General features: G+C 36.5%; 1 protein-coding gene across 1 annotated transcript in view; it reads right to left on the minus strand.

The window, feature by feature from the left end:
- DMD (dystrophin) overlaps positions 1–26,445 on the minus strand; it is a 1,770,560-nt gene that overhangs the window by 1,709,972 nt on the left and 34,143 nt on the right. The window contains exons 4-5 of the mRNA XM_030807549.1: positions 20,742–20,914; positions 13,773–13,891 (exon numbers count right to left, since the gene is read on the minus strand). Of these exons, the coding sequence (XP_030663409.1) occupies positions 13,773–13,891; positions 20,742–20,902 (280 nt within the window). The 5' untranslated portion in view covers positions 20,903–20,914. The remainder of the gene's footprint in view (positions 1–13,772; positions 13,892–20,741; positions 20,915–26,445) is intronic.

Consider the following 26,445-nt stretch of genomic DNA (forward strand, 5'->3'; position numbering starts at 1 on the left):
GGAGAAAAGATTTGTAAACTATTCAGACAAGAGACTAATATCTAGGAAATATGAGGAACTCAAACAATTTAACAGTAAAAAAAAATCACATTAAAAATGGACAAAGGACATTAATAGGTATTTCTCAAAAGAAGACAAATGACCAATAGGTATATGAAAAAATGCTCAACATCACTAATCATTAGGGAAATGCAAATCAAGACATGATGAGCTATCATCTTGTCCCAGTTAGAATGGCTATTATTAAAAAGACAAGAAAACAACAGACGTTGATGACGTGCAACGAAAAGGGAACTCTTCATACATTGTTGTAGTTCAGAATATAAGTCAGTATAGCCACTATTGAAAACAGTATGGAGAAGATTTCTCAAAAAACTAAAAATAGAAATACAGTATCTGTCAGCAATGCCACTAATAAGTATTTATGTAAAGGGAAAGCAATCATATACTTTTCTAACTATCAGGAAAAGTATATGCATGGCATACCTGTACTTGCATGTTTATTGACGCACTATTTATAATAGCAACTTAAGTGTCCACTAGTGAACAAATGGATAAAGAAAATGTGGTACATATATACAGTGGAATACTCTTCATGCATAAAGAAGAATTATATCGTCTGCACCAATATGAATGAAACTGCAGGTTATTAAGTGAAACAATCCAGGCAAAGATAAATAGATTTTACATTTTCTTACTCATATATGGCTGTAAGAAAAGTTGTTCTCATGGCAATAGAGAGTATAGTAAGATACCAGAGGCTAGGAAGGGCAGGAAGGGAATATAAAAAGGGGTTATTTAATGGGAACAAACATAGAGTTGGAAGGTATATATTCTAATGTTCAACAGTAGAAAGGGGTGACTAGGGTTAGCAACAATATGGTGTATATTTCAAAGTAGATGAGAGAACTTGAAATGTTCACAGCACATGAAAATGATAAATACTCAAAGTAATGAATACCCCAAATACACTGACTTGACCATTACACATTCAGCACATTTAACAAAATATCACATGTACATATATGTAAAATGTTATGCATCAATAAAAATAAAAGTTCTAAAAAGAGAATAAATCTAAGAGGATAGCTTATTACTTTAAAATAAAACGAAAAGACAACTGTAAAGCTTCTGGTTTCCCTCTGCAAGGAATAAATCCTATTGTATGAGAATTAAATTTCCCTCTTATAAGACTTAAATGACATCAACCAAGACTTTAGTTCATCATTATTTTACCCAAATATTGTTGTAAAATAGTATATTTTCATCTTATATTTCATGTTCCTGCTGTAAAATGTCACATGCATTTTATATATAGAAATTATTTAGTTGGAAAGCATATGTACCACCCTAATATCTATTTTCCTAGTACCCAGTTTTAAGGTTTTGGGATATTCATTTGCAGGTTCTGTGGGTTTTTTTTGTTTTGTTTTGTTTTGTTTTTTGCGGGTAGCGGGGACAGGGTCTCAGCTCTTTTGCCTAGGCTGGAGAGTAGTGGCACAATCATAGCTCACCGCAGCCTTGAACTCCTGGCCTAAAATAATTCTTCTGCCTTGGCCTCCAAATGTGCTGGGATTACAGGTGTCCGCCATCATACCCAGCCCTGTGAAATCAGTTATAATTATTTATAAAACACAGTTAACTCCATTTTGAAGACAGTGAAGTAAGTTTTCCAACTATCAGCAAAATATACGTCACATTCAAACATTATAACTGACTTAAAATCACGTAGAAAATTTTAAACTACTTATGCCATTTTATTCTCATTTACCATCATTAGAATAGTCAAAATACTTTTGCCAAGGCAATATTCTGTGACAAGAAACACAGATATCAACTATAGAACACTTTTCTGAATCAAACCTAATATCTCATGTATTCTTTCATAGCTGAAATTTAATAAAATTAACAAATATCAACAGATGTTTTTAATATATTTTCTTTAGTCTCATGAACTCATTGTGATGATATAACGAGGAAAACCATCCACAAAGTGTCTATTATATATCATTTAGCATTAGAACATGGCTGCATTTCTCATTATTGAAATAATTTATTAATGTCTTGTCAATCATTCAAAAATCACTTAATGTCACTGTATAGGACAAGAATGTTGTATTTCCCATGTAATTAAAAAAAAAAAAGTTGTGAAAATAATCCTGGTAAGGTAATTGAAAAGAGATTCTGAGTTATCGAGGTAAGAATTATATTTAAATGTTTCTGAACAAATTAGGCATAGAACCTAATACATAACACACATCTTCAATCACATGATTATACTTCATTATTTAAATTCCCCAACTGAGTGAGAAACTCTTACTTAACTAAAGCATACTTTAACAAATCAGCTCCTAGGTGAGATAGAAATTATAAATTGGCTATTTTCCATAAAGTTAAAATGGTGACAAATCATAGAAGAATGTGAAAGATTAGTAGAAAATACCAAAATTTGTAATAAAGGGTAAATTCAAGCCAGGCTCGCGCACACACAAATATCATATTTCATGTTTTTCAGGTCTCTGTTATCTATGTAGGTGAATTTGGGACAGTTACATACAATTATTTGTCATCCAAACAACTGAAATGGAAAAGGAGAACAAAAATTGCTTTCATTTATTAGTAATTGGTTCCAACTGCCCAGAAAACACTCAGTTTTTTATGGTATCTGAACTGAGAAAGATGTAGAAGATAGAACATCAAGAGAACACACAGGAATACTCTCATGCCTCTTTCTAACTTTTAGGCCACTGGGAAATACGTGTTAACATTTATGTCTTAATTTTTGTTATGAAGAGCAATTTCAAGATTCTCCACCAGGGAAAAGGAAATTGCTACAGTAATATCTCAGTGTTAATATAATCATCTGTATCATACCTATTTGGTATATATTACTTTGTCATCAAAAAGGCAATGGCCATTTTTCATTCATGTAAGCGCCAGTGAAATATTTTCTTAAATACAGAGGAAATACATTTTCAACTGCAGAGAGTTTGACTCTAAAGTGTCTGAAATATTTACACTAAGAATTTCTAGTTGAAATACTATATATAGACAAGGAACACCTATATATTGCAATCACATTAGATTTTCTGAAAACAAGGTACTCTGTAATGAGTTCTAGACAAAAATCAATCTAAATGATATAAAATTAGTGTTTATGTTCACAAAAACATTTTATTTAAATTAACTCTAATCCTCCTGAGAATTAACCGTCTCAATTTTAACCTGTGTAAACTACTTATTAACATTTCTTGCCATTATAGTATCAAAATGTGATGATTACAGCAGAGGCAGAAAAAAGTTAAAACAGCCCTTCTTCAGCCAATTGATATCAAACCCAACATAAGAGGCCTGAAAGATATTCTTCTCTTTTATAGCAAATTCTATGTATCTTTCCATGATTATTTTTGTAGGTTAAAATCCTGAATGCATACAAAGTCAACTATGAAACCATTCACTCCAGGAGTAAAACTTTCCAACAGGCAGAGCTAATTCTTGGAAAAGAAGTCTGTAAAAACAACTGAAGAGTGATGCAGGGATTAGCCACGCAGAAAATAGAATCCGTGTAACCATTCTCAGGAAGTCAAAATAAAGTGGATTAAAAAGAAACCCTAACGGGTTTGTAAATGTCATTTTGAGGATACAAAAATTTCTCTCGAGTACTAGCGTCCTTTCTTTTTTGGTCAAATTTGACTGTCATTATTCATTTTTGTTCTAAAGTTACCCTGGTAAATAAGTAAGAACATTTCCATATCATATTTCATATCCTAAATGGAAATGGCTTTCTACACTAATATTCAAAAGACATCTAGAACAGGTGCAATGTTTTACCCCTGATTTTTTTTATTCCTTTAAAGAGAACATCCTCCTTTGTTATTCACAGGGGAACGCTGACAAAGCACTCTCTTAATATAGGGAGGGTTAGTTTTTTTTTTTGGACTGACAAACAAATCAATCTGTTTAAAACTCAGAGAAACAATGTATATGAAACCCACAACCAACGCATGTAGAACGTACTATCTTATAGAGAAATCATAACGGGAAGTGAATTGTCTGATTCACAAAAGGATATTTTTAAGGAGATATACCTATTATCTATGAGCATAAACATACATAATTTATCAAGTTTACGCTAGATGTACTTATTTTTGCATATGGTGGCATCTAAACATACTAGAAACAGCTCCTGAAATCGCTTATGCTAATGCCTATTGCTACTCACTTTAAAAGGCAATTCCACTGAAAACTAAACCTCAGGCCTCAAAACACCAGTTAAGACCAAACAAAGCATATAAAATCCTATATATGAAATCCTACAAGGTTTCATTGACTTCCTAATTTATAAAGCAATTCTATCAACAAAGCTTATGTTTAAAATTGTCAAAGCATTATTTGGCAGGTATTTCTTAAACCAAATATAGCTTCAATCCTCCAATAATAAAATTCTCCCCAAATGTTTCATTAATTCTCCTAAGGGGCATAACACAGATTTAAAATGAAATTTCTTTGGAGAATAGCCAACATCATGCATAAGCTAAAAAACCAATATCTGGTTAAATAAAAATATGAACATCACAAAAGTAATTACTATACAGGCATGAATCACGAATTTTGCCTGGTAAATCTGTGGAAGAGAGTGTTGTAAGTCTGACACGTCAAGAGATGGTGTTCTGTCTTTTGTGACTAGGAAGTCAGTAAATAAAAATTCTTATGATTTATTTTTTTCTTTGAATCATCATTGAGATTATCTCCTGAAAAATGCAGAGCAAAAGTGTATAAATGTGTACTTGTGGGTTTCCTAACACAATGGCAAGAATTGACATATTTTGAAAATATAAGACTTATGCTGAATCCTCATCTTATTTGCAGCCATAAATAAATTTTAAGAAACTTTTTATTATTATACTTTAAGTTTTGGGATACATGTGCAGAACGTGCAGGTTACATAGGTCTACATGTGCCATGGTGGTTTGCTGTACCCATCAATCCGTCATTTATGTTAGGTATTTCCCCTAATGCTATCACTCCCCTAGCCCCCCACCCCCCCCAAAAGGCCCCAGTGTGAGATACTCCACTGCATCCGTATGTTCTCATTGTTCAACTCCCATTTATGAGTGAGAACATGCTGCGTTTGATTTTCTGTTCCTATGTTAGTTTGCTGAGAATTATGTTTTCAGCTTCAACCACATCCCTGCAAAGGACATGAACCCATCCTTTTTTGTTGCTGCATAGTATTCCGTGGCATATATGTACCACATTTTCTTTTTCCAGTCTATCATTGATGGACTTTTGGGTTGGTTACAAGTCTTTGCTATTGTGAACAGTGCTGTAATAAGCATAGAATAATTTATAATCCTTTGAGTATATACCCAGTGATGGGATTGCTTGGTCAAATGGTATTTCTGGTCCTAGATCCTTGAGCAATCACCACACTGTCTTTCACAATGTTTGAACTAATTTACACTCCCACCAATAGTGTAAAAGCATTCCTGTTTCTCCATATTCTCTCCAGCATCTGTTGTTTCCTGACTTTTTAATGATCGCCATTCTAACTAGCATGAGATGGTATAACATTGTGGTTTTGATTTTCATTTCTCTAATTACCAGTGATGATGAGCTTTTTTTCATATATTTGTTGGCCACATAAATGTCTTCTTTGAGAAGGGTCTGTTCATATCCTTTGCCTACTTTATGATGGGGTTATTTTCCTGTAAATTTGTTTCTTGTAGATTCTGGATATTAGCCCTTTGTCAGATGGATAGATTGCAAAAATTTTCTCCCATCCTATAGGCTGCCTGTTCACTCTGACGATAGTTTCTTTTGCTGTGCAGAAGCTCTTTAGTAAGATCCCGTTTGTCAATTTTGGCTTTCCTTGCCATTGCTTTTGGTGTTTTAGTCATGAAGTCTTAGCACATGCCTATGTCCTGAATGGTATTGCCCAGGTTTTCTTCTAGGGTTTTTATGGTTTTAGGTATTATGTTTAAGTATGTAATCCATATTGAGTTAACTTTTGTATAAGGGGTAAGGAAGGGGTCCAGTTTCAGTTTTCTGCATATGGCTAGCCAGTTTTCCCAACATCATTTATTAAATAGGGAATCCTTTCCCCATTGCTTGTTTTGGCAGGTTTGTCAAAGATCAGATGGCTGAAGATGTGTGGTGTTATTTCTGAGGCCTCCGTTATGCTCCATTTGTCTATATATCTGTTCTGGTACCAGTATCACCCTGTTTTGGTTACTGTAGCCTTGTAGTGTAGTTTCAAGTAAGGTAGCATGATGCCTCCAGCTCTGTTATTTTTGCTTAGGATGGTACTGGCAATGCAGGCTCTTTAGTTCCATATAAAATTTAAAGTAGTTTTTTTCTAATTCTGTGAAGAAAGTCAACTGTAGCTTAATGGGGTAATATTGGATCCATAAATTACTTTGGGCAGTATGGCCCTTTTCACGATATTGATTCTTCCTATCCATAAGTGTGGAATGTTTTTTCATTTGTTTCTGTCCTCTCTTACTTCCTTGAGCAGTGGTTTGTAATTCTCCTGGAAGAGGTCCTTCACATCCCTTGTAAGTTGTATTACTAGGTATTTTATTATCCTTGCAGCAATTGTAAATGGGAGTTCACTCATGATTTGACTGTTTGTCTATTATTGGTGTATAGGAATGCTTGTTATTTTTCAACATAGATTTTGTATCCTGAGACTTTGTTGACATTGCCTATCAGCTTAAGGAGATTTTGGGCTGAGACAATAGGATTTCCTAAATATACAAACATGTCATCTGCAAGGAGAATTTGATTTCTCTCTTCCTATTTGAATACCCTTTCTTTCTCTTGCCTGATTGCGCTGGCCAGAACTTCCAATACTATGTTGAATAGGAGTGATGAGAGAGAGCATTTTTGTCTTGTGCCAGTTTTTAAAGGGAGTGCTTCCAGCTTTTGCCCATTCAATATTATATTGGCTGTGGGTATGTCATAAATAGCTCTTATTGAGATATGTTCCATCAATATCTAGTTTATTGAGAATTTTTAGCATGAAGCAGTGTTGAATTTTATCAAAGGCCTTTTCTGCACCTATTAAAATAATCATGTGGTTTTTGTCATTGGTTCTGTTTATATGGATTATGTTTATTGATTTCTGTATGTTGAACTAATCTTGCATACCATGGATGAAGGCGATTTGATCATGGTGGATAAACTTTTTGATGTGCTGCTGGATTCGGTTTGCCAGTATTTTATTGAGACTTTTCACATTGATGTTCAATCAGGGATATTGACCTGAAATTTTTTTTGTTGTGTCTCTGCCAGGTATTGGCATCAGGATGATGCTGGCCTCATGAGTTAGGGAGGAGTCCTTATTTTTCTATTGTTTGGAATAGTTTCAGAAGGAATGGTACCAGCTCCTCTTTGTACCTCTGCTAGAATTCGGCTGTGAATCCATCTGGTCCTGGGCTTTTCTCGGTTTGTAGGCTATTAATTACCGCCTCAATTTCAGAACTTGTTATTGTTCTATTCAGGGATTTGACTTCTTCCTGATTTAGTCTTGGGAGAGTGTATCCGTTCAGGAATTTTTCCGTTTCTTCTGGATTTTCCAGTTTATTTGCATGGAGGTGTTTATAGTATTCTCTGATGGTAGTCTGTATTTCTGTGGTATCAATGGAGATATACCCCCTTTATCATTTTTTACTGTGTCTATTTGATTCTTCTCTCTTTTTTAGTCTGGCTAGCCATCTATTTTGTTAATCTTTTCAAAAGAACAGCTCCTGGATTGAGTATTTTTTTAAGGGGTTTTCGTGTCTCTATCTCCTTCAGTTCTGCTCTTAGTTATTTGTCTTCTGATAGCTTTCAAATTTGTTTGCTCTTGCTGCTCTAGTTCATTTAATTGTGATGTTAGGATGTCGATTTCAGATCTTTCCCGCTTTCTCCTGTGGGCATTTAGTGCTATAAATTTCCCTCTAAACACTTCTTTAGCTGTGTCCCAGAGATTCTGGTATATTGAGTGTTTGCTCTCATTGGTTTCAAAGAACTTATTTCTGCCTTAATTTCATTATTTACCCAGTAGTCACTCAGCAGCAGGTTTGTTCAGTTTCCAAGTAGTTGTGTGCCGCTGAGTTTCTTAATCCTGAGTTCTAATTAGATTGCACTCTCTGAGAGGCTGTTATGATTTTCATTCTTTTGCATTGACTGAGGAGTATTTTACTTCCAATTATATGGTCAATTTTAGAATAAGTGCAATGTGGTGCTGAGAAGAATGTATATTCTCTTGATTTGGGGTGGAGAGTTCTATAGATGTCTATTAGGTCCGCTTGGTCCAGAGCTGAGCTCAAGTACTGAATATCCTTGTTAATTTTCTGTCTCGTTGATCTGTCTAATATTGACAGTGGGGTGTTAAAGTCTCCCACTATTATAGTTGTGGGAGTCTAATACCCCAGTGGTGCCTGGAACGCCAGCGAGACAGAACCACTCACTCCCCTGGAAAGGGGGCTGAAACCAGGGAGCCAAGTGGTCAAGCTCAGGAGATCCAACCCCCACGGAGCCCAGCAAACTAAGATCCAGTGGCTTGTAATTCTCGCTGCCAGCACAGCAGTCCGAAGTTGAACTGAGGCTCCAGCTTGGTGGAGGGAGGGGCGTCCACCATTACTGAGGCTTGAGTAAGCAGTTTTCCCCTCACAGTGTAAACAAAGTCTCTGGGAAGTTCAAACGGGGCGGAGCCCACTGTAGCTCAGCAAAGCCACTGTAGCCAGACTGCCTCTCTAGATTCCTCCTCTCTGGGCAGGGCATCTCTGAAAGAAAGGCAGCAGCACCAGTCGGGGCTTATAGATAAAACTACTATCTCCCTGGGACAGAGCACCTGGGGGAAGGGGCAGCTGTGGGCACAGCATCAGCAGACTAAACGTTCTTGCCTGCTGGCTCTCAAGAGAGCAGATCTCCCAGCACAGCACTGGAGCTCTGCTAAGGCACACATTGCCTTCTCAAGTGGGGCCCTGACCCCTGTGCCTCCTGACTAGGAGATGCCTCCCAGCAGGAGTCGATAGACACGTCATACAGGACAGCTCAGGCTGGCATCTGTCGGGTGTCCCTCTGGGACGAAGCTTCCAGAGGAAGCAACAGGCAGCAATCTTTGCTGTTCTGCAGTGTCTGCTGGTGATACCAGGCAAATAGGGTCTGGAGTGGACCTCCAGCAAACTCCAGCAAACCTGCAGCAGAGGGGCCTGTTTGAAGGAAAACTGAAACAGAAAGGAATAGCATCAACATCAACAAAAAGGACATCCACTCAGAAAACCCATCTAAAGGTCACCAATATCAAACCAAAGGTAGATAAATCCACAAAGATGAGGAAAAACCAGCACAAAAAGGCTGAAAATTCCAACAACCAGAACACCTCTTCTCCTCCAAAGGATCACAACTCCTCACCAGCAAGAGAACAAAACTGGACGGAGAATGACTATGACGAATTGACATAAGTAGGCTTCAGAAGGTGGGTAATAAACTCCTCCAAGCTAAAGGAGCATGTTCTAACCCAATGCAAGGAAGCTAAGAACCTTGAAAAAAGGTTAGAGGAGTTGCTAACCACAATAACCAGTTTAGACAAGACCATAAATGACCTGATGGAACTGAAAAACACAGCACGAGAACTTCAGGAAGCATACACAAGTATCAATAGCTCAATCAATCAAGCGGAAGACAAGATATCAGAGATTGCAGATCAACTTAATGAAATAAAGTGTGAAGAGAAGATTAGAGAAAAAAGAAGGAAAAGGAATGAACAAAGCCTCAACGAAATATGGGACTATGTGAAAAGACCAAACCTACGTTTGATTAGTATACCTGGGAAAACATTCTTCAGGATATTATCCCGGCGAACTTTCCCCACCTAGCAAGACACCCTACCATTCAAATTTAGGAAATACAGAGAACACCCAAAAAGATACTCCTCAAAAAGAGCAACCCCAAGACAATCGTTAGATTCACCAAGGTTGAAATGAAGGAAAAAATGTTAAGGACAGCCAAAGAGAAAGGTTGGCTTACCCACAAAGGGAAGCCCATCAGACTAACAGCAGATGATTCTGCAGAAGCCCTACAAGCCAGAAGAGAGTAGGGGCTAATATTCAAAATTCTTAAAATAATTTTTAACTCAGAATTTCATAGCCAGTCAAACTAAGCTTCAAAAGCGAAGGAGAAATAGAATCCTTTACAGACAAGCAAATGCTGAGAGATTTTGTCACCACCAGCCCTGTCTTACAAGAGCTCCTTCAGGAATCACTAAATATGGCAAGGACAAACCAGTACCAGTCACTGCAAAAGCATACCAAATTGTAAAGACCATCGACACCATGAAGAAACTGCATCAACTAACAAGCTAGCATCATAATGACAGGATCAAATTTACACATAACAATATTAACCTTAAATGTAAATGGGCTAAATGCCCCAATTAAAAGACAGACTGGCAAATTGGATGCAGAGTCAAGGCCAATTGGTGTGCTGTATTCAGGAGAGCAATCTCACGTGCAAAGACACACATAGGCTCAAAATAAAGGGACAGAGGAATATTTACCAAGCGAATGGAAAGCAAAAGAAATAAAAGCAGGGGTTGCAATTCTATTCTCTGATAAAACAGACTTTAAACCAACAAAGATTAAAAAAAAAAAAAAGACAAAGAAGGGCATTACATAATGGTAAAGGGATCAATGCAATAAGAAGACCTAACTATCCTAAATATATATGCACCCAATACAGGAGCACCCAGATTCATAAAGCAAGTTCTTAGAGACCTACGTAGAGACTTAGACTCCCACACAATAATAGCGGGAGACTTTAACACCCCACTGTCAACATTACACAGATCAACAAGACAGAAAATTAACAAGGATGTTCAGGAGTTGAACTCAGCTCTGGACCAAGTGGACTTCACAGACATCTACAGAACTCTCCACCCCAAATCAACAGAATATACATTGTTCTCAACACCACATCACACTTTTTCTAAAATTGATCACATAATTAGAAGTAAAACACTCCTCAGCAAATGCGAAAGAATGAAAATCATAACAAACAGCCTCTCAGACCACAGTGCAATCAAATTAGAACTCAGGATTAAGAAATTCACTCAAAACCGCACAACTACATGGAAACTGAACAATCTGCTTCTGAATAACTACTGGGTAAATAACAAAATTCAGACAGAAATAAAGAAGTGTTTTGAAACCCATGAGAACAAAGATACAGTGTACCAGAATCTCTGGGTCACAGCTAAAGCAGTGTTTAGAGGGAAATTTATAGCACTAAATGCCCACAGGAGAAAGCGGGAAAGTTCTAAAATCAACACCCTAACATCACAATTAAAAGAACTAGAGAAGCCAGAGCAAACAAACCAAAAGCTAGCAGAAGCCAAGAAATAACTAAGATCAGAGCAGAACTGAAGGAGACAGAGACATGAAAAAAATCAATGAATCCAGGAGCTGTTTTTTTGGAGATTAACAAAATAGACCGCTAGATAGACTAACAAAGAAAAAAAGAAGAATCAAATAGACACAATAAAAAATGATAAAGGGGATATCACCACTGATCCCACAGAAATACGAACTACCATCAGGGAATACTATAAACACCTCTATGCAAATAAACATGAAAACTGTTTAAGCAATAGGATGCTCTTTGAATTGGAAGAGTCCATATATAGAAAGGCTTTACGGGTCTGAGATTTTATTGGCAAAACGAGACCATAAGCAGTGGCTGGATCTTCATTAATCATCCCGTATTTCATATTACGTTTTGTTGATTTTAAACTGTTGAAGTTTGAGACAGTAAAATAGTGATCTTATAGGCTATATGATGTACCTTTCTACATATACTTCCCAGTTAGGAGAGCATATGGAGTTAGGTATACCAGACTCTTTTAGCTATAAAATACACTATTCATGTACCTGCCTTTTTCTGATTACATGCTCATCAATCTACTTTTTAAAATTGTTTTTATTCATTTAAATTTTTTGTTAGTAGTGTATATACATAGGTGTATATATTAACCTATTTTCTGATTATGATGTGGATGCCCATTTAGGCACTCCTATTCCATAAGTTCAAAGGAGCGCTAGAGGTCAAAAGCAATTTTGTCATTTAATAAGAAAAAATATCTATTTTAAATCTTCTCTTACTGTTTTATGAAAGGATAGGTCACACACAACAATAACTAGAGCATACACCCCAAGAATGGGAACTGATCATATGTGATTCAATAAAAAACAAAAACATATTAACAGACTTATCTTTCAAATTCATACACTATAGCTCTTTATCCTCAGGGGTTGAAGTCCGTATTTTCATTACGTCTGCCCATTCTACCTCACTGAACTAAGAGAAAACATACAAATGTGTACTAGGACTCAATAGTAAAGTAACTTTCCCCTATACTGCAAACTAAGGATGTAGGATTAATAGTTTCTCCCTTAGAGCTAAAAACAGGGGCAGAAGGGTTACTATCATGTATAGATGCAATAAAAAGGGGTTACAGTATTCAGTGTTCAGCCATGCATTATCCAAAGGAGAAGAAACATTTCAAATCAACTTAATCTGATCCCAACTTCATAAACTAACATTTGTGTTGTAATTTGCTTTCCTAAGTACATTTGCTTATCAAGAGCAATATATTTGTCAATTGTGAGTATTCTGCTGCTTGTTATATCTCATTTAAAATTACTGAATTTCCATTTTTATTTATATATCCCTTTTAAAACTTAAAGTTAACTCCTCCCACCCCAACATGGATCTGCTAGATGATGTGAGGCAATCAGGCCTCTGCGTCTGCAAAACTGAGGACTACATTCTGGTTGATAATAAATTCACTGGCAAAAGGCTGTCTTCTGGGTCATTTTTGAGCTTTTCTTGATGGGACTTACCATCCATATTGAAAGATCTCCTGTTTTGGAATTGACGAAATCGATTCAATATTCCCAAAAACATTTAATTATCAGCTTCTATTGTAGAACTGCTTCGACCCAAATATTATCTTCAATCCCACTGACTTCACTTTTCCAACATCTGATTTTAGAGTTTAGTAAAGCCTTGAGAATTCAGAACAGAGGCTACCATTTCAAAATTGGCATGGCAAAAAGTGTACTTTATAGGCTAGGAGTAGAGTAGAGGTCACAGTGTTATTATCCCTGTAATCTCTATGTCTGGAAGGTATGACTATGTAGCACCAGAGAAGAGTCAAAGTTATTTAAGTGTAATAAAATAAAAATATAAATACACTTCTGTCTATCAACTAAAGAAGCAGAAAATGAGTAACCATCCAACAGAGGATTTCCCCAGAGTGAAAAATTACAACAGAAGTAGTGGCAGGAATAGATTTCCTGATTTAAATAAGTAAACCATGTTGCCTTTTATAGAGTATATGAATGAAATTGGCAAGAGTAGCTAATTAATTATAGCTGATTACTCTATCAAATCTCTTGGTAGCATAAGCAAAACATTAACTTTTTATAATTATTTGGAGTCAATGCACTCCAAATGCAGTATGCTCCATCCATAGGGCATATACATTTTAAAGGCTTTTTTCCTCAAAGTCTTCACTGCAATTTTAGATACTGGTATTTTGAGAACTAGAATTAAATAAGACAATTCATAATATAGTGCAAGAAGGCTGAACATTTTAAATATATCTACAGTATTGGAAAACTTAAGATATGTAGTTTTGTATTTTATGTAGAAATGACAAGTCTCAGATTAAAACATTGAACTCTACTATACTAAAAGCAGTGGTAGTCCAGAAATTTACCAACCTTCAGGATCGAGTAGTTTCTCTATGCCTAATTGACATCTGGCGATGTTGAATGCATGTTCCAGTCGTTGTGTGGCTGACTGCTGGCAAACCACACTATTCCAGTCAAATAGGTCTGGCCTAAAACACATACACAAAGACAAATATAAATCAATCTAGAAATGTTCCATGAGATTTACTTCCACGCTTAATTTTCATTGACAACCCATGCCCATAGTCCTTAAGTCTTGAGTGTAATTCATTTACCCTTCAAAACATTTCTATTTAAACAAGTCATAATTTTAATGGAAAATCTCATTGGGGGTGGTGGTTCATGCCTGTAATCTCAACACTTTGGGAGACACAGGCAGGCAGATCCTTTGAGCCCAGAAGTTCGAGACTAGCCTAATTTGGTGAAACCTTCTTAAAAACAAAAAAAGAAAAGAAAAGAAAAGAAAAACTAACTGGGTGTGGGTGTCATATGCCTACAGTTCCAACTACTCAGGAGGCTGAGGTGGGAGGATCACCTGAGCCCAGGGAGGTTGAGGGTGCAGTGAACCATAATTGTGCCACTGTACTCTAGTCTGGACAACAGAGTGAGACCCTGTATCAGAAAAGGATGCTCAGGTTGTATACTTTAAATACATACAACTTTTATTTGTCAATTATACATCAATAAAGATGGGGGAAAAAAGAAAATCCTGAAGACGACAAATAATCTATGCTAGCTTATCCAAGCAACAAAAATTTATCTATCTCATCCAGTCTTGTGGATTTCAATACCAGCCATTTACTAGTAATGCTCAGTTTTATATCTCTAATCCAGACCTCTTCCCTCAACTTCAAATTATAGATTCTTCTGCATACTCATTATCTCCAATTTAGTAATCACAAGCTTCAAGTGTCCTGAACTGAGCTTCTGATATTTATCCTCATCACACTCCCCAAAGCCTACCTACTTTTCTTGCTGTTCTCCCTTCCTCAATAATGAACAACATGTTTAAAATTGCAGTTGCTCAGATGAAAACCCTTGGAGTCATCCTTAATGACTATTTTACTCTCACACAACATTTAATTCAAAATGTATTCAGAATTTGACTGCTTCTGACTATCCTCACTGCCATCACTTTAGTCCAAAATCCATTTTATCTTGCATGAATTATCACAATAGCCTCATAACTGTTCCCTCTTCTCTCACTCTTGGCCTGTGTTAATCAGTGCACAGCAGAGTTGCCAGAGTGATCTGTTAACATGTTTCATCATATCGGTCTTCTCAAATCTCTGCTTTAGGGGAAGTAAAAATTACATATTTCCTGTGAGCTACGAAGTCCAACAAGGTCCAGGTCCCTATTAACTCTCTGAATTTATTTCTTGTCTCTTTCCTCATATTCCATAAACAGGATCCATAGTTTCCTGCACTTGGATTTGGAATTCGCTTTTCAAAGACATCAACATGGCTCAGTCCTTTACTTCCATTGGGTCTTTACTCGAAAATCACATCACTGATAAATTCTTCCCTGACCAAGCCCTATCTAAAATTGCATGCTGGCCAGGCACCTTGGCTCACACCTGTAAACCAAGCACTTTGAGAGGCTGAGGCTGAAGGGTTTGCTTGAGGCCAGGAGTTAGAGACCAACCTGAAACACATAGTGAGACCTGGTCTCTACAACTTTAAAAAAAAAAAAATTAGCCAAGTGTGCTGGCATGCCCCTGTGGTCCCAGCTACTCAGGATGCTGAGGTTGGAGAATCACTTGAGCCTGGGTGGCTACAGTGAGCCATGATTGTACCACCGCACTCCAGCCTGGGTGACAGAGCAAGACCCAGTCTCCTAAATACATAAATGAAAGAAAATTGCATGCCTCAAATCAAACTCACATATCCTTATTCTCTTTCTCCTTATCTGCTTTATACTTTTCTCATTAACACTTACTATTTAACGTATTATATAATTTAATTAATTTTGTCTCTCTATCTTTCTCTTCCACTAGAATGTACAATCTTTTATTGCCTGTTTCGTTCACTGCTGGAAACCCAGCCTGACACATAATAAAGGCTCAACAAACATCAACTACACGAGAGAATGAATGAGCACATATAACATACATACCACGTTACTTGATAACAGAGAAAATGCAAAGGAGTGTAAAGAGGAAGTTCTTGTCTTATAAGGATTTTAAATTTAATGAGCAAGAAAAATAAAGAAGCCATATGAATTAATTAAACTCTAAATGTGAAAAAACGCAGACAATAAGAAAATGTTTTATAAAATCTGAAGACGTCAAGAAAGTTTTCTGAGGCTGAGAGGCAGATTAAATAGACGTTTGGACTTCCATGAAAAAAAAGAATTGATAATAGAATTCTAAGTTGTGTGAGTATTAGAGAATTAAAGTTCTTAGGGAAGGAAAAAAGCAAAACATGCTCACATAATCAAGACCTCACAGGCCTGGCTCCATTGGAAGATTCTAAGTATCAAGTGGTAGCAGATAGGTTTAAGAGAAATAAACTGGCAGAGTTTGCATAAGGTGTTGGCTGTTAATGAATTATAATATATCCCAACAGCTCTGGAAATCATTAGTAAAGTGGTTCTTCACCTATTCAGAATCACAGACACCTTTGAAAATCTGTTGAGAGCTACGAAACTTCTACTCCTACAAAAAAACTCTCCATATCTGTGAACAGAATCTACATACAGTTTTAGGATATTTGAACCTATTAATGGACTCGTGTGTAAGAGCTCATGCTATGCAAAAAAAAAAAAAAAAAAAAAGTTACAAAGGTAGGTTAGCTGTTATTTTCTAAAATCGTTAATTCCAAATTGGCCAGGCGCAGTGGCTCCCGCCTGTAATCCCAGCACTTTGGGAGGCCCAGACGGGCGGATCACCTGAGGCCAGGATTTCGAGACCAGCCTGGACAACATGGTAAAACCCCGACTCTACTAAAAATACAAAAATTAGCAGGGCGTGGTGGCCCGGGCCTGTAGTCCCAGCTACTCAGGAGGCTGAGGCAATAGAATCTCTTGAACCTGGGAAGTGGAGGTTGCAGTGAGCCAAGGTTGGCCCACTACACTCTAGCCTGTGCAACAGAGCGAGACTCTGTCACAAAAAAATATATATAAATATACAGATTTCTTTCTTAATTGATTCTACTCTAGTTAATACACCAGAATTTTTACAATTATTAGGAAATCGAATCCTTCCATATTTTCCAAAATACCCCTAAAAACTAACAAGCTTATGGAAACTAGCATATTTACAAATTGGACAATGCGTTTGTTATGAAAAATATATAAAAAATTAAAAAATTGTAGACTATTTAGGGGACTTTTCAGTTCACTATGCGCCCTCTGCCTTATCTTCTTTTCTGCAGGCAATGGGAGTAGAAAAAGAACATAGGTGGGAACATATGAGAAACTAGTTTTCTCATCTATGGCATAGTATAAAAGGTTAAAATGAGTATGATGAGAAAAAAAAGAGCATTGCTTATGTATTCGTGCTGTTTTCCCTTGTCTTACCTTCCCCTTTTCCTTGGCCACTAACTGACCACCTGAGTGCGTGGATATCTTATCAAGGTCATATAATTTATTTGAGCTTTGACATTCTCATTCAAAAAGAAGCATTGCACCGAATAGCCTTTGAGGTCACATCTAGCATTAAAAATGAATTGAATTCTTTTATACTATTAAAATTAACATTTTAAATATCTATGACATTCAAAGGCATAAAAATCTTAAAACTAACCAACTATGGAGGAAACCCACACAGCATTTAATGTTAATCTGGACCATAATTTATTAACTTGCAACCAAGGATCACCAGATTTTTAATAAAATCAACACCATGATTAGGATAGTGTAAATTTAAATCCTAGCTCTACCACATATTAGCCAAATAGTTTTAGATAAATTACATAACCTCTCTATGACTCGGTTTATCTATTTGTGAGATGGGTAAGATGACAGCATCTACGTCATGGAACTTGATTGAATATTTTACCTAGAATGGTGTCTACAAAATAATAATTGTTTAAAAACACTCGTTTCTATTACTTTGCTGTAATGTTAATTACGTTTACATAAGAAGAGTGATGTATTTTCAACTTACAGACTCAAGCCAAAAACACCTATCTTTACAGAACTGATATAAATGTTATAAATACTACTGACGGAAACACAATGTAATTCGAAATGGGAGGTGGAGAAGAGGCGAGAGTAAGGATGTGTGATGATTTTCTCATTTTTCATACTGGTGAAAAGTTCCTTTCTAAACTTGGTAAAAATTTATAATGAGGTATACTCATACCATTTAATGTAATAAAAGCAAAAATTACAAGAATAAAATGATTATAAGTAATAAAATTAGGAAATACCTGGGAATGAAAGGTATATGGCTGGGCTTCATACTATGGAGTAAGTACCTATACTGTTAGAAATTAGTTTGTAAACAAGTAGAAACATTATCACACATATTATTATAACCATCAGGAACCAAAGTACAAGTAGCTGACAGTGACTGCGTCTAAGAATTCAAATGTGTTAAGTAAGGTTGGGGTCATGAAGACACATTGTGTTTCTGTTTTCCCTTTGCTCCTGATTCTAGTGTCCATTTTCTTCTAATTTACTGTGGTAATACACTAAAATAAGGATTTAGGAAGACAATTGTAACTTTATAGTTATTGTAATTTTATCTGCATCTTTTGTACATATTTCTAATCAATTATCATTGGGTTTTAACACAAAAAGTAGAAATCTGGCTTCCTTTGAAGGGTATTGTAGTGGACTTTGCGTTTTATCACACAACTTTTAACTGCAATGACCCTTAGTCAATCCTTATGCTCTATATTAACTACATGTCTTTGTTCTGTATAGTTGAGCCACTCAATTATTGAAATCAGGGCACCTCATGACATTCTTAATTGTGCCAATGACAATCGCTTTGGAACAGAAAGTTCAACCATTTTTGTCTTTACATAAAGAATATGAACATCTGCCAAATACAAAAAGAAGGGGGAGATGATTCATGAAAGAGCATTAAACCTTGAAGAACCTCTTGAAAAGTAAGCATGTAATGCATAAAGAGAGTGTTACTGATGATTCATCCAATATGACAGGAGAGAGTATATAAATGAGGCTATTTTGACAGAGAAAGAGTGGGTCAGGGACAGATAAAGCAGGGCAATCTGGGTATGTTTACTGTATTACCTACAAATGTATTCAGAAATCATGGAATAGAATATTAACAAATATAGAGTGTGAACATGCCTGCAGGATTGAAGTCTTCCACCAGAAGGGAAAAATGTTAGAGAGCCAACAAGGACCATATAACCTGATCCTTGATATTTTTATTCATCTGCAAATGTGTACATGAACAGCAAAATCAATATTTTCAGGCCCTTAGTGTGAAGCATGTGGGCTGCATAAACGAGCATTGACTGAAAACACAGACTGAATGTCTCTATCCCTTCTCATCTAACTGTGTTGAGGCTGTGGAAAATTTTTCTTCTGTCATACAAAAAACAATGTGTTAACATTGCTTAACGTGACGTTTGAATGCATGTCTGGCACTTTTCTAAAATCAGGTTGCTGAATAATTCACCTGGAAACCCAGTCTGGATGGGGTTAATTAAATCCAGCTGGAGCAAGACACCTGACAAAGATGCTTATTTGAAGTGTGTTTGCTCTTGGACTGAGCTTTACCATAGAGAAAATTCATATTCTGAGCTTTTCTAGAAGCAAGATTGGCATAGGAAAATGGTAGAGTGGTCAAAAAAAAAAAAATCAAAGTTAGAAAACATATCTTGCACTGAAAATTAGGCAAGATGCAATCCAGTGACATTTTAAAACAGTTAATTAGGCAATGCATTTAGCCCTGGGTTGGGTAAATGAAATGGGTAACAGGAAGACCAAAATAGAGTAACTGTAGTCCCTGTCTCTCAAATACACACACACAAGCATATATATACATACATGTATACGTGTATGTGTATACACACATACACGTATATATGTATATATATACACATACACGTATATATATACACACATACACGTATATACATATATACACATATATACACATATACAGAGTATAAATGGTGTAGTATATATGGTATAGTATATATTAGATATTATATCTATACGTATGTGTACATATACATTTCCTACACTGCTTTGCTTTTTTTTCTTGAACTATTATTCATTTACTGAACTTTACACAAGAAAAGCAAAAAAAAAAAAACTTGTTTTTCATCTTAAGAAATACAATGTTGAATGGAATACAGTTTAGGACTTTGGTTCACTGTATTACAGTGAGTTCTTTTTATTAAGATCCACAAAAGATCTCTCTCTTGCTTTATAGCAATTTATTTGCTGTTCCAGAGCAACTGTTTCTTTTGGTATTCTGAACACTGTGTCGTAGAATTAATTGTGTTCTGCTCTTTGTCTTGGTTTCTAAAATGCTCTGAGCGTCTTATGACCCTGAACTAGAACAAAGTATACAGGGCTTTATGGTGTTTGATATCTAAGTGTGTATCTGATAAAACAGATGTTTCTTTCTCCACACTACTTATCTGATGATGGTAATTAATTTAACTATGACTACTCACATGAGATCTAGAACCATTTTTAGCTGTACAGTTTAGGCTTATACAAACACATTATCTGCATAAAAAGACCAACCCCATTCTCAGCAAAGTTAGAATACAACCTGGATTTACTGGGAGTCCCAGTGTCAAACATACTGATACTCTCCCTCCACCATAACCAATTTCATGCTCCACTAATGTTAATATTTCCACAACTAAATTATATGTATCACATAAAACACAGGAAAATATTCTTAATTAGCTCATTCCGATGGAATGTTAGATCAATGTGGTCAATGTACATAACATGTTGTAAAGTAGGACATGATCTGGAACCATACTGGGTAAAAATAAGTCATCAGCGTCTAAATCACCACTTTTACAAGTTATTTAACGTCTCAGTAATCTTACCTGTGACTATGGATGAGAGCATTCAAAGCCAGGCCATCAGACCAGCTGGTGGTGAAGTTGATTACATTAACCTGTGGATAATTACGAGTTGATTGTCGGACCCAGCTCAGGAGAATCTTTTCACTGTTGGTTTGTTGCAATCCAGCCATGATGTTTTTCATTACATTTTTGACCTACATGTGGAAATAAATTTTCATAAGAAAATGCATTCCTTGAGCAAGAACCGTGCAAACTTAAATATCAATGTCCTTGATCTTCAGTAATAAATAATAGAAATTTTAGGGCCAATTAGTAATGAGACATAATAGATTCTACCAGAAGTTAAGTCTATTCTAAAAGGCTAGGAGTCTATTCTGATTCATTGGTGTCTATGCCATACCATTTACTGAATGTATTCATTATTACTCCTGGATTCTGCCATATTAGACTGAACATTTACTGTTTATAAAATTGCTCACCTTCTAGCTTTCAATGAACAAGCTAGAGAAGACAGTGTATAAAACATTAGACTTATTGTTAACCAAGGACTTAAGATATAAAAGTGCTTTTTGGATAGGAGGAATAGTATAGATAATTGTTTCTTAAAGTATATGTTCAAATTTTGCCTTTGCTATTAATTGTGGTAATTGGACAAGCTGCTTACCCTTTTCTAGGCCTAATTTCTGTGTATCTTACATGCAAGGTTAGTGTAAGATCAAAGTACAAAATATGGTCAAATAAAACCCCTGATTTCATACCATCATTTAACGCAAGTTATGTTCATTGGCTGAACTGAAAAGAAGACAGAAATGTTTGCCTACCTAAAATGAAGAAAAACAACAACAAAGGAAGGAAATATTTATCCCTAAGAGCTGTACACGTGTAGCCTAGGTTCTATTTTCATTAATTGGTTTCCATGTATTTGATTCTCTCATAGGCTTCATGCATGTGCAGATGTTATTCAACAGATTATCAAGTTTAATTCTTCTGAGTCATCTGATGCAGAAATCCATTCTAAGCATTTTTTCTAAGTTTCATGAATGCAGTGACACTTCATAGAAAAAACTGTCTACATCTTTTATTAAAGAATTATTATTTATGAAAGACTGCTTTTTAAATATAAGCCCCTTATGAGATGCTGGAAGAAGACATCTATGTAAAAGTGATTAGTCTGTACCACTAAGCACTTTCCTTCTGGGAAGGTTAAGGTTCATATACTGTCAACATTTGATCAGATGATGAATATTTAGTGTGCATTCTAAATATGACAATTTTACTTTTTCATCCATATAGAAGTTAACAAGTGCCTTTGGGGTAAATGCATTTTTTAACATCTCCAATGTTAGTCATCTTTTTATTAAAAAGTAAATGCAAATTTTAGAATATACTACTAAATCTCATTTTAACATACTTTTACAAGATTTGAGATGATGCTTTGTAAACACAGTAATGATTTGGAGATCTGAAATTTTTGCATGTATCTGTCACAATCCCTTGATAAGTAAGTCTATTATTCAGGAGTGGATTATCCAGTTTTCCTAATTCCTTCTTGACCTACTTATTCAGTCAGTTACTCAGTGAATACAGGTCAAATAATTATGTAATTTGTCTCATATTCTAAAATTATAAATTGCTCAACCTTTACGTACAGTGACTGCAGGAGGTGTATTTTGTGTCCTGTGCTAAATTAGGGTTGGAATCAGCAGATAGTGGCTTAATGGTGGTAACGGATTTGCAATAATCAAGCAATCCTCCAATGATGAATGTGATTCATTTGTGAAATGCTTGGCCAGTCTGCCCTCTATGTGCATAATGTTAAACGACAACAAAGTATTCAATCCGAAACTCCTTTATAGCATCATTATATCACTAATTCAGCTTATCAGCCTCAGCCTCGCTGTTATTGCTTCTACTTAGGTGCACATGTTTCTCAGAAAAAAAATAATGAAGGGCAATGTATGATAATCATGTCTCCTTTTCCTACATAAAAGGCAGTTATCAAAAAATCATTGAGCTGGTCCCAAAGGTGAGCCTGTAAACAGAAAACTGTCCCATCCTCAGGTCTCACTGTCTCTAAAAGAGGCTCAATTTAAACAGATGTATTTGTGTGTGTGCGCGCATACAACTATAAATCAATTTTTAAAAGGAAAAAAGTTGAACTGTCTTTGAGCAGTGATTTTTAAAAATGACTGAGAGTTAACTAGGCCAAGAAGGCATGATGGACATGGAGATGCACCACCAAGATTGACCTTCAAGGAAGGGCTTGTTGCTCCAGCTGTGGTCAGGCAGCTTCTAGTTGCTAGTTCTCTCAGGTACCACCTGAGTTGCAGAGTCCTGCCAGCCAATGTCGCACCCTTTCCAGGGCAACCCACATCTATTGACTGATGAAGGGGCGTAGTATAAACACTCAGCCATTTTAACCCCACTTGAGACAACTCTGAAGGGTCATCCTAGCTGCAAGTTGCCTATGGCGTTTGAATAAGGGTATCATAGGGTCTACGTCACAGCTCTAGTGCTTCCTCTTTCCACACTCCTGTCACCTCTGCCCTTCTACAGGTGTTTTTTCTACCCACGGCATGGCTTAATAAACATTCTGCCTGCCAAACTCAACTCTGAAGTCTGCTCCCCAGAACACAAACTGTGATTAAAAGAAGTTGCAGCAGAGGAATAGAAGTGAAGAGGGTAGGAATAATCTTTTACACGGTAAGGATAGTTTGTGTGAAGCTCTGCAAAAGAGCAGAACAAGAACTGTCTTGCACAGAAGTGACTTGGTAGGCAGGAATTTACAAGGATGGCTTTCAGCAGTGCAAACGTCATCATTCTCCTGTAATTGCAAATTGTATCAATAATATAAACATTGTAAAGTGAATTAGCGTTGCCATTAAGTACATCCCTTGAATTGTCCAGTAAAAGTATGGACCTGACTTCTGATAGCTCACCACTGTTAGCAAGATTTGTTTTTTATAACCAGCTGGTTGCCAGAGCCAAGTTTAGCACTCTGAAAAAAATGGATTGCACTTAAGAAGAAAAAGATGCCAAACACACGTTACATGCTTTGCAATTTTGTTCAAAGCTGCCTATGCTGCAAAATATGTGTTACTGTTTTAAGCTAGCAATTTAATTTGAGATGGACACTGGAAAAACTGTAATAGGAAAACAGGGTTTGCATTCCTGAGTTTTCACAAGTTCAATGAGAAGTCCTCCATGACACTATTAATAACATAGTATGTGGCATTAGAAAAAGGGGTCAACATCGTTCTATCTCTAAATGCTGCTCTTTATCTGATAGATCTAGAATGTACCTTACGTTGATCAGAATGTCCTTTAATCTTTGCTGAAATTCAAGGGCTTCTACCATTTAATAGGAAGGAAAATATGTAATGTTGGTTAAAAAAAAACATATTTTTAGCTTCACTGGATTATGATGAAGAACAGTGAGGAAGATAATTTTTCAAAGTGTGCTTAATAGTTTTAGAACAGGGCAGTGTGATATAAGAGAGAGATGAGATAAGTAAGCAGAGGCTGGGAAGAGTCTACAGTCTTGCAGTCTCAAGGATATGGTGATTCAAGGGCATAAATGGAAAACAACAGGCTATAAGGGAGGTCTCAGACAAAGATTTAAAAAGCATTCCTTCTGATATTCCTCATTGCAAAAGCGCCTCCACATGCTAATAATAAAAAATGGGCTGGGCGCCGTGGCTCATGCCTGTAATCCCAACACTTTAGGAGGCCGAGACAGGCGGATCACGAGGTCAGGAGATCAAGACCATCCTGGCTAATACGGTGAAACCCCATCTCTACTAAACAAAATACAAAAGATTAGCCGGGCGTGGTGGCGGGCGCCTTAGTCCCAGCTACTCGGGAGGCTGAGGCAGGAGAATGGCGTGAACCCAGGGGGCGGAGCTTGCAGTGAGCCGAGATCGCGCGACTGCACTCCACCCTGAGTGACAGAGCAAGACTCCGTCTCAAAAATAAATAAATAAATAAAAATAATAATAACAATAAATGAACAACTTGCAAGCAAGTGAAGAAATTATCACACAATAGTCTTGAAACGTTATCTTGGACTAGTTCAGATGGAGTTGGAAAGGGCTTCAGGATATTTTTAAAAATGGTAAGATCATCTAAGAAATAGTATAAACAATAAATACAATTCAGAGTGCCTTTTGGAGCTCTGTGCACGCTTGAGTTCTTCTGCTGGCTTTGTCAAAACTTACATCTGTCTTACGCAAAGTGGGATCTGCAAACTGGATTCAACCTAGGAATTATTTGTTACTATGCCATAAAATAAAGTCAACAATTGAGAGTGCATCAAGAAACTTATGCAGCGATTTTACAGAGTACCAATTATGTCTAATGCATTTAATAACAAAGGAGGGAGCTTGGGTGTTGGCCGTCTTATTTTTGTAACGCTTTGGTTTTATTCTATCTTACATACAATGGATTGGGGAAAAGTGTTCCTTCCTCAAGATATTTTGAGAAGTACTGAGCAACAAATGAAAAGCAGTTTGGGGAGAGATGGGGTATGTTGCTTGCTGGTTCTGTTTGACACCCATCACTATATGGAATGGGCTGAAAATCGGCCAACTTGGGCTCACTTAAGGCTCCTATGAGCTATTCTTTGCTGCCAGCACATATTAATTCCCGCTCTTTCTCTTCCCCTCTCCCCGCTTACTGTTGTGAAATAGCATTAAGCCTGTTCAGAGAATTTGGAATAAAAATATATGGGGGCCAATTAGGAGAGCAATATGGCTGCTGAATTGAATAGTTACACTTTGTGTCTACTCACTATTTGATTCTGAGCAAGAGCAATCCACAATTCAAGTTAAAATACAAGCCGGGCGCTGTGGCTCATGCCTGAAATCCCAGCACTTTGGGAGGCCAAGGCGAGCGGATCACGAGCTCAGGAGATCGAGACCATCCTGGCTAACACAGTGAAACCCTGTCTCTACTAAAAATACAAAAAAAATTTAGCCGGGTATGGTAGCGGGTGCCTGTAGTCCCAGCTACTCGGGAGGCTGACGCAGGAGAATGGCAGGAACCCGGAAGGCGGAGCTTGCAGAGAGCCGAGATCCTGCCACTGCACTCCAGCCTGGACGACAGAGCAAGACTCTGTCTCAAAAAAAAAAAAAATTAAATTCAAGTTTACCAAATGAAGCCATGATATCTGCTACAATAGGGCTGGATCTGAACTATTACCCTCAGTGAAAGAAGCCAGACACAAAAGAACAGCTATTATATTGATACAAAATATCCAAAAAGGCAAACATGTATGGACAGAAATAGATTGACAATTGCCTAGGGCTGGAGTGGGAGTAAAAAATAACCGTAAATGGAGAAGAAACTTTTTAGGGTGGTGAAAAGTGCCAAAATTAGATTGCTATGATGGCTATATAACTCTGTAAATATCCTAAAAATTTTAATGAACTTGGTAGGGGGGAATTATTCATCCCTCAAAATAGTTTGAGAGGCTACCAAGAATCAGAACTAAACCAGATTGATGCAAATTGAATTTTACACTTAGAATTAGTACATTGATTGGTATAACAATTACATTTCAAAAAAGCTGATTTATAAAAAAGTAATCCCAACCAGTAAAAATAGCAGTCATTTCTCAGCCTCCAAATTTTTTAAATGAGTGGAAAACTTTAAGCAATCAATACAAGTCATACGATACAACTCAAATAAAAGTGGTATACTACACTGAGTGCCTTGCAGATATTCT

The sequence above is a fragment of the Nomascus leucogenys genome, chromosome X (assembly GCF_006542625.1).
Source record: "Nomascus leucogenys isolate Asia chromosome X, Asia_NLE_v1, whole genome shotgun sequence".
NCBI lineage: Eukaryota > Metazoa > Chordata > Mammalia > Primates > Hylobatidae > Nomascus > Nomascus leucogenys.